This window comes from Salminus brasiliensis, chromosome 9, assembly GCF_030463535.1.
Source record: "Salminus brasiliensis chromosome 9, fSalBra1.hap2, whole genome shotgun sequence".
NCBI lineage: Eukaryota > Metazoa > Chordata > Actinopteri > Characiformes > Bryconidae > Salminus > Salminus brasiliensis.
Genome location: NC_132886.1, coordinates 35,149,074 through 35,158,411, shown reverse-complemented (window position 1 = coordinate 35,158,411; position 9,338 = coordinate 35,149,074). Strand labels below are relative to the sequence as shown.

General features: G+C 38.2%; 1 protein-coding gene across 1 annotated transcript; it reads left to right on the top strand.

The window, feature by feature from the left end:
• Nucleotides 1-1,421: 1,421 nt before the first annotated feature.
• cbln12 (cerebellin 12) lies at nucleotides 1,422-2,682 on the top strand. The gene is made up of 3 exons (XM_072688276.1): nucleotides 1,422-1,703; nucleotides 1,796-1,915; nucleotides 2,455-2,682. Exons 1-3 carry the CDS (start codon nucleotides 1,422-1,424, stop codon nucleotides 2,650-2,652), a joined length of 600 nt encoding a protein of 199 aa, XP_072544377.1. The 3' UTR covers nucleotides 2,653-2,682.
• The last annotated feature ends 6,656 nt before the right edge of the window (nucleotides 2,683-9,338 follow it).

The following is a 9,338-nucleotide window of genomic DNA, read 5'->3' as shown; positions in this document are numbered from 1 at the left end:
GTATCTTGGAGCGATGCTGTTGAAGAATGACTTTTGGTTCCTAAACAAAGAAAAAAATATGTACACAGATATGTACACAGTTAAAGAGTTCTTAACAGTGGTTAAGATGTAAACAATCATTCAGAGTGATTTGGCGTAAAACACTCCATTCTACGGAAACATACTGAATGGTCAGAATTGTGCTGACTTCATGCCGCTTATTAATATTTTAGAAGTGTATTTGGCCAGAGACAGATGGGCCCCCTTTGTGAGTCTTGCTTCTGCCCAAGTTTCTTCTTGCAGCAGTTTTGAGGGAGTGTTTTCTTGCCACTGTATTCTTTTCTCTTGCTCAGTTGGGGGAGGTTACTTGTTGGATTGGTTTCTTCTTTTTTTTTCTTATTAACAGAGCTCTGTAAACATGACTTTTCAGCGTTTATTCAAATATCATGATGATGATGGTACAAAAAAATGGTAATCTGGGTAGTATTTCTTTGGGTGCTATTGTGCCTTACAATGGCCTATATATACAGTACCTCTCCACCGTCAGTGACTTTTACAAGGTATGTTGTGAGCAAAACTGCAATCATAAAGTCATTGTTAAACAATGTCTGAGGCATCAGTCAGTGTATTCTTTACCATTTTGTTGAAAAACATTTATGTAATGTAGCTTTTTAGAGACATCAACTTCGTCAGATGCTTGATTCCGTTCACCACCATTATGTGACTCAATGGTGACTCAAGAATTGTCATTGCCATTGTCAACATTACATAAAAAAGGAAGCACATCTAGGTACACTGGCAGGTTTGGATATGAAATAAAAATGGCTATATTTTGTAGTTGTCAGTGTCTTTGATATTGTGTTTAAGCCCAGAATTTGTCCCTTTCGTACTTACATTACTTTCATAATTAACATCAGTTTCATAGGGCCCACAATAGAACCCTGTGGGACACCACAAAATAAGCTAAACAAAACAGCTAGCTGATCATTCACAATAGTTTCTGCTTTAGGATTAACAGAAGAACAATAAGTTCCCAGGGGTTAAAGGGACCCTCTAACAGAGTGATTTTTAAAGGACCATCTACTAAAAAGGTTATTTTTGGAACTAAAAGTTGCTCTTTTGGTTTGTGAGTGATGACACAGATGACAGATTTTCCTAGAAACCTGTAAAAGAAACCCCAATAAATGTGTAAATCTCTTTGTCTTTGTTCTCCCACAGGTTCTAACTGTGTTCCACATGTTCCAACTCAGAAAGAAAGTCACGGTAGTGACATTTTTTGACAGCATCTGATAAAGGAGAAACAGGAAAGGAGAGGAGCTTAAAAAAAGGACACGGAAATCAGAGTGGTTTGACTCCTATTGATTGTTAACACTGGCAGTTTAAAAGAAACATTATACACAGTCATCTAGAAGCGGATCATTGGATCTTCACCTAGTGCAAACATGCCGCCAGAGTTACCCATTGGAGTGTCCACTCTGCTCCTGGGCTTGATGCTGCTGTGGGACCCCCTGGTGGCCAGGGGTCAGAATGACACTGAGCCCATTGTGCTAGAGGGGAAATGTCTAGTGGTCTGTGATTCCACACCATCTTCAGAACCAGCGAACAATGCTCTGGGCATGTCAGTGCGCTCCGGAACTGGCCGGGTAGCCTTCTCTGCAACCCGTCAAACCAACCATGAGCCCACAGACATGAGCAACCGTACTATGATCATCTACTTTGACCAGGTAAGCCAGGAAATCAATAGAATTAGGAAACATGTCACATACTGATTTGTCGTGTACAGTATCTTTACCATCATTTCATCTCCTCTCTACAGATTTTGGTGAATGTGGGCGGTCATTTTGACCAGGAAAGCAGTGTCTTCTTAGCTCCAAGGAGAGGGGTGTACAGTTTCAACTTCCATGTAGTAAAAGCGTACAACAGGCAAACCATACAGGTACATCTCTAACAAAGTCTTTTTTTTTTCAAATGGAGCCTAATCAGGATTAAATGGCTGTTTCAAACTACACTGTGATTGACAGTGGTGTAGCCATGGCAACGTAAACAACCCCATTTTGTTAAGCTTTTGTTTTCTGGCAGAATTTGAACTTTGAACTTGTGTGAAATATCAGACTGTGGGGGTAAACATATGTTCAACCAGGAATGAATATTAATAACCGCTGTGGTGAGTGTTACTGGGAGCGCCAGTAAGAACTGGGTCAATCATGCAAACAGCTCACCATGGCTAGGAGACAAATTATAGTACAAGCAACATTAGCATGTGTTCTTAAAGGTCATATTTTCAGTTCTCAGAAGTTTAGATATCATAACTTCATTCCTTTTAGAGATCAGTTCATCTACTACTCACTATAACTAAAATTACTACTCACTTAACTTAGAATATACTTAACATTTCTGTATAAGGACATTAACCTGGTCAATGAACCCCAAATGTATGCGAGCACAAGGAAGTTTCCCATTTGCTCTTTCTTCTAGGTAAGCTTGATGCTCAATGGATGGCCAATGATTTCTGCTTTCGCTGGGGACCAGGATGTAACCCGAGAGGCAGCTACTAATGCTGGCTTAGTGATCATGGAGAGGGGGGACAAGGCCTACCTGAAACTGGAGCGGGGCAACCTGATGGGGGGCTGGAAGTACTCCACCTTTTCTGGCTTTCTGGTCTTCCCCTTGTAAATACTAAAGAGCTGGGAGCAGAGAAACAGAGCTGAGGCAAGGGAAGTGTGCAAGCAGCGGCTGGTTTTTCAGGCCCAGGTTTTAAGGCCTGGGAATTCATTTTCCAGGATTTTTTCAGTACAAAACTCCAATATCAAAATCAAAATATCTGTCTGGAAAACCAGCCCAAAGAATAGATCAGAGGAAAGGACATTTGTGATGCAAAATATAGAGTCTGTCCTAATTATCTAGTTCTCTAGTTCTTTTTTTAAAATTTTAATTTATTTATTTTTATCTAATTTTAGCAAGAATTATATTTTAAGAAGTGAATGAAACAAAAATTAACTGATCTTAAACAAATCTTTTACAGCTGACTAAGAGAAATAGGTATAGATTGAAAGGGAATTTCCCCTTGCAAATGTTTGTCTAGAATGACACTACTCTGAATTTCTTGGTTTGAATTTTAATAATTTAATAATGCAAAAACTTTGAAAAATCAGTAATCAGTAATTAGTTATTTAATCTAAATGTGTCTATTTTTCTGGTGCCACTATTTTGAACATTTATGAGGCATAATTTTTTTCACTGCTATATACGGTTACTAAAATCAACAGCACCTGCAAAAGCTGGTATGGATTTTAAGCTTTTGGTTTGTATTTTATTCTTCTCTGGCTTGTTGTTTTGTTTGTTTGTTTGTTTTTTTCTAGTTTTTTTTTAGAAATATGTATGACGTTTGTAAAACAAATCAATAAATTAAACTGTTTATTTAAACATCTTTCTGGGAATGCTCTCTGAATTAGCGTTAGCATGGTTGAATAGAGGAAACCTAAAAAAGCAATGTGTCATTTTTCAGTAATATTTTTTGAAAGTAATCATTTTGTATTTAAACTGTATTGAAGTAGTAATTGACTATTAATGCTAAAACATGTCTGTAAAAACACTATTAGCTTAACTCACTCAAACTACATCAGCTACACAGTGAGGTTTTGTTTATTTTTTGTGTTCACAGCAAGTCTATGAACACTAAACCATCACGATTCGCAGCGAAAACATGCAGAAGAAAAAGAAAAGAATATGAATAAGAAAATGGATAAAGACGTTTGTGTGACTCCATCCTCAGCTTTCTCCTCACCCCTGTCCCCCTTGTCTTGCACTCTAAACTGTAATTGGCTGTTAAATGTCCATAGATTATAGATCAAAATGATGCACACAAACAACCATTAACAGCAGCTGCGCTGTTAAAAATAAAGAATTATATACAATCTAATACTGATTCTTCTTCTCTGACATGTTAAAAGGTTGAATGTCGCCTCAACGTGAGGCGTATCAAAAAGATCTCCAAAATGTCCCACTAAAATATTAGGACTTCCAATTCCAATATATGTCAGACATGTATAAAGTACTAAGTGCTCTATTAAAAAAGTGACCTGAGTAGAAGTAGAAGTGTTCTTTAAGCTCCATACTTAAGTGGAAGTACTAAAGTATTCAACATTTTTTGTACTTAAGTATTGCAAGTACTTTATTCTAAACTGTACTACTTAAGTCCTGAAAGTAAAGGACAAGTATTGTGTTATGTACATATTACAGAAAGCAGTCAAAGGTCTGAATATCATTGTTTATATGATTTCAAATGCTCAGACTTAAGGACTGTCACATTTCTTTGGCTGTAGTACAAGGACAGGAACGTATGAGACAGAGTCAAGTCAAGTCAAATTTATTTGTATAGCGCTTTTTACAACTGTTGTCGTCACAAAGCAGCTTTACATAATTAGTACTTAATAAAGGACAGAGACAGAGAAGAAAGAAGAAATAACATGAAGGGTCAAAGACCCCCGTGAGCAAGCCAACGGCGACAGCGGCAAGGAAAAACTCCCTCAGAGCTGGAGGAAGAAACCTTGGGAGGAACCAAGACTCACAAGTGGGACCCATCGTCCTCTGGCCAGACTATTTAAACATTAATGATAAAAATTACCAAAGCAGATACAACAGAAAGTTGATAGTGGTGAGAGTTCATGTAGTCTTCAATGAACTCTCTAAACAAACAGAACTGACTCAACCTGCCACATACAAGACTTTCATCTGTAGAAACCAGTGAGGAGAGCAGCTTAAAACACTGAGCTTCACTCTCTGTAAGCTAAACTACAGCTAAAGGATCTTAGGCCATTAGGCCACATACGAGTATTTGAAGGAGGTAAAGATGGTGTTTCTCCTGGTGGTTCTTCTTCTTCCATCTGGAGATAAACTAACAGAGCTCTAGCGTTAGTGTCATCACCGCAGCAGCAGAGTGAAAGGAAGAACCACAGCATGCGCACTCACAGCTTGATTGCCTAATCTGCTCGATGTTGAGGCGGCTTCATCAAACCCGGAGACGGTGCCATCCACCGCTCTGATGGTGATAATGTGGGCTTGAAATGATTCGTACCATTTTTTTTAATTGTAAGGAGTAACGATGCAGCACATAAAAATGTAGAGTAAAATTATTACTCATCTTATCCAAAATATATAGTGAAGTAAAAGTGGAAGAGTAGAGTAGAGTACAGATACAGCATTTTAGTACTCAACTACAGTAGTGAAGTAGTTTTACTTCATTCCTATACATCTCTGGTCGGGATCTCATATTTACCATAATTCCGAACGCTGAACGTAGCATTAGAGTCCTTGACAAGTACAGATATTATAGGAAGGTATTAGAGGTATTATTATATTAGAGATATTAGAGGTAACTTTTAGCTCTATAGAGGAATTTTTAGCCTTTTCAAACTAGCTGAGGTTATTCTTGAGTAACTAGCAAAGCACTTTTGTAAGTCGCTCTGGATAACAGCGTCTGCTAAATGCCTTAAATGTAAATGTAGATATTAAACCTGCTAGATATTTGCTGGGGGGCTTGTGAGGCATCGGCAGTTCACACACAGCGGCCCGAGCCAGTGCCGAGCGAGCGCTGGTTTGCCTCCAACCTAAGGCTTCTGGCGGCAATCTCCAAAAGCAGTCAGAGACTAAAATTGTGTAGTGTAAACCTTGGCGAGATCTTCCTTTGGTTAATATTTTAGGAGCTAGGATCCTAAAAGAAGATCCAACAGGTCATGTTAGCCACCAACATAATTACATTACAGAATTTTTGTTTTTACAGTGCGAGGCCTTCTGGACATTAAACACCACTGACTCTGAATGAACTATCCTGAATGGCAATGGTAAACAGGACTCTTTACTAAATGAGCCACAGTAAAACCTCAACATACGGGGTAATACGTGATATCTTATCTGCTACAAGATTAAAAAAAACATAGAGTGTATTTCACATGTGCATTGTCATTAGATTAGTGCTAGAATCTCATAGGGGCACTATCAGAAATAAGCATAAACGTAGCGTTTCCCCCTCTTATTATTGGCTGAGGTTTGACAGGTGCAGCCCAGAACCGAAGGGCTAGCTTTAATAGTCACAGTTCTCCACTAAAAGGAGCCACACAAGCATAGTGAAAAACAGATACAGTGGCACTGGTCAAGGGAAGACAGATGGAGCTTTTGGCAAACAGATACTCACGCCTATGCAGGACTCCTATGGCTGTACCAGGGTATCCTGTCACAATCAGTCTTTTACGCTGAACTGCTTCAAAGACACACTTAAAAATAACCCATGTGCAGGCTCTCTCTCTCTCTCTCTCACACACACACACACACACACACTCACACATGGACACCTACATGCACAGGTGCATGATTCATACTTTGTTGTAATCTATGCTTGATAATTAGCTACGGAGTCAACCACTATCCATGTACTGTAAGCATACTCACCTACTCACTCTGATATCTCAATACATGCTGGCTCAAGGTTACCCTATAAACAGTTCCAGCATATTAGCGGGCAAAGCCCCCCAACATTTTGGCCATAATTAAACCTGTTAATGACATAATTCACTTGTATTCACTGGTGCTGATTGTTCTTCTTATGCTGCTATTTCAATGTCGTCTGTGAATTTAGACAAATATCGGACAAATATTTATTTAGGACTCACTGTGAAGACTATTTAAGCACCACAAAAGCAAGTATTTTAGTGGATTTTTTTTTAATACACTGCTAGTTTTTTCTCCCTATTGGTGGCTGAAATATAGCCCCATTAGCTCTCAGTGAAAGTTAGCCACCCTACAGCTTCCACACAGTGGGGTTAGTTTTATTGCAACGTAAACCAGGACAAAACTCCATTTTACCCAATTATTTTCGCAGATTCATCAAAAATGTTGTAATTATGCAATAAACAGTACACAAAATGTTCATCAATAAGGTTAATATTTAACATATTTTGCCTTAGTATTAGCATGTTTGTATGTTTTGGCCGTAGCATTGTCTTGTAAATAATTGTACATATCATGGCTACATCCAACAACACATATTTCTACGCTATACTAGGTAAAACCTGTACTACAGGCAGTGTAACTATTTAGCTTGGCAGTTATGACATAGCCTGTGTCACAGTAACAACCCAGCCAACGGGTCGATTATTAGTGTTAATTAACAGCACCCGAGTCATGCATCAATGAGCCTTGGGTGGCCGTGACTCTGTCACTGCTGCACCGGTTGTCCTTCCTTTAAGCAATTTTACTAGGTTCTGACCACTGTATACCAGTAACACCCCACAAGACATGCCATTTTGGAAGTGCTCTGCCCCAGTTGTCCAAACATGACAGTTTGACTCTTGCTTAAGTAGCTCAGAAGCTCATTGTCCTTCTACCAAGCCCTCAACTTTAAGAACTCACTGTTCACTTGTTGACTAATATGTATTTCTTATGTATATAATCTTATGTATAATATATGTTTTTTGTAAAAAAAAAAAAAAAAAAAAAAAAAAAAAAAAAAGGAAAATGAAGTCAAATGTTATGTATGTAAAACTACAAGAAATATAAAACATCAAGCACAGGAAGTGCTGTGGAATTAGCTTTTTCAAGCATACTTTTTAACATGACTTGCTACACATTTGCATGGAAAAGATGTATACATCATTTTAAGTGGCAGGCTGACACCCAATTTGAAGTTTAACCTCATTTACAATAGAGCTAAAACAATTATACAAATATATGACAACTAAGCAGTAAATTACATACATTTAATTAACAGATAATTAAGAAAAATGATTAAATAAAATGATTAAAATCTAAAACAAATATATCAATCAAAAACCAAATAAAAGTGAAATCAGATGAAATACAAACAAATATCCTAAATATTAGGCCAGTTTTAGGTTATTTTGCATGTTATCCAGGTTATATGTGCAATTGTGTAATTCAGGAAGTAATCTAATGAAAAAAATCAGAAAGGGTCTTATAAATAATAACAATATATAAATATATTCACATGCCTGAGTAAATGAATAAATCTGCTGTCTATCTCTCCTCACAGAGAAAGAGAGAGAGCCATCCAAACTTAACAGACAGCTCAAACTGATACGAATGTCAAGAAGTCCAAGGTTGAGTCCAAGGGAGTCCTAAGAGTCGCAGTATGTATGTATAAAATGTGATCATAATCCAGGACAGAAAGGATAATAAAACTACAAATCTTTCTACAATGCAGAGAGAAGCATGTTGTATTCCTATAAGACAACCTGTAAGTTGTTGTCCATTAAAAACAGGTAAGAGTGGAACAATGATTTTTACCAATCCAGAGATACAGGTACATGCCCAGACATCTATTTTCTGAAGTACAGCATATGGAAAAATAAATGAATAAGAGAATACGTACTGTAAATCATAAAATAATTGATAACGACTGACAGAATATCAGTCAGAAGGATTTGACTAGGAATTTTATGCTAGTCAGCTAGTAGAGCTCAACAGGCCAAGCTTAAACGAACAAATTGATGGCAATTGTCAAGTAATGATGGTTTCCAGGTTAAATGTGTGTGTGTTTCAGGCTGTACGTGTGTTTACGTTGTGTAAAAAAAAAAAAGCTTAGCTATCATCCCTAATGAAACACACTTTTGGGAGGCTAATGCTATTGCTAGGTGAAAAACAACTAACAAAACTCAATGTACCATTTAATACGCATCAAAACAGTGTTTTAAAATAATCCAATAAGTGCTAACCTTTGAGATACCGAGTCAAAAACTGCTTCAAGTCACATCTGCTTTGATAAAAAAAAAAAAAATTCATGGAATGGTTTCATGGAATTGTCCATTCCACCTTAAATTAACGTAATGCTTCCCTATTTAAGGTGGAACGTTACATCAGAAAACAAACGCAAGAACGAGAAGCCAATCTGCTGTTTATTTGAACTATTTAAATGTGTCATTTATAGTAAAAACATCAGATCTAGGAAAAAGGCTAAATGATGAGCATAAGCCAGAATGTGCTGCGCTATTTAAGGTGGAACGGAAAAAAATAAACTACAAGAAAAAGCATCTCAAGCTACGTGATGACAAACGGGGGATTCGCTGCATGTGCTCACATTTGACTGCCATCGCCGTAAATTCTAACAAGCAAGAGGGCTCGGGAAAGCCCCACTGATACCAAGTAGGCCGCATTGACTGCCTCGTCAACCGAACTACCCTCCCTGACCGATCTCGATTAATGGAGCCCGCCCTGTAATTCCGCACGCCGCGATGACGAGCGTGTGCTCGAGCCAGTGAAGCAGCTCCTCACCGCCGGGCCCAGGCTCCGCTGGCCAATCAGAGCGGGCCGGAGGGGGATAGGGGAAGCGCCTTCGACTTGCTGCTGGC

Excerpts from the sequence above, each read along its gene's own strand:
- cbln12 (XM_072688276.1), top strand. The coding sequence starts at position 1,422 with ATGCCGCCAGAGTTACCCATTGGAGTGTCCACTCTGCTCCTGGGCTTG. Across the intron at positions 1,704-1,795 it reads TGATCATCTACTTTGACCAG|ATTTTGGTGAATGTGGGCGG; the intron begins GTAAGCCAGGAA and ends TCCTCTCTACAG. Across the intron at positions 1,916-2,454 it reads ACAACAGGCAAACCATACAG|GTAAGCTTGATGCTCAATGG; the intron begins GTACATCTCTAA and ends TCTTTCTTCTAG.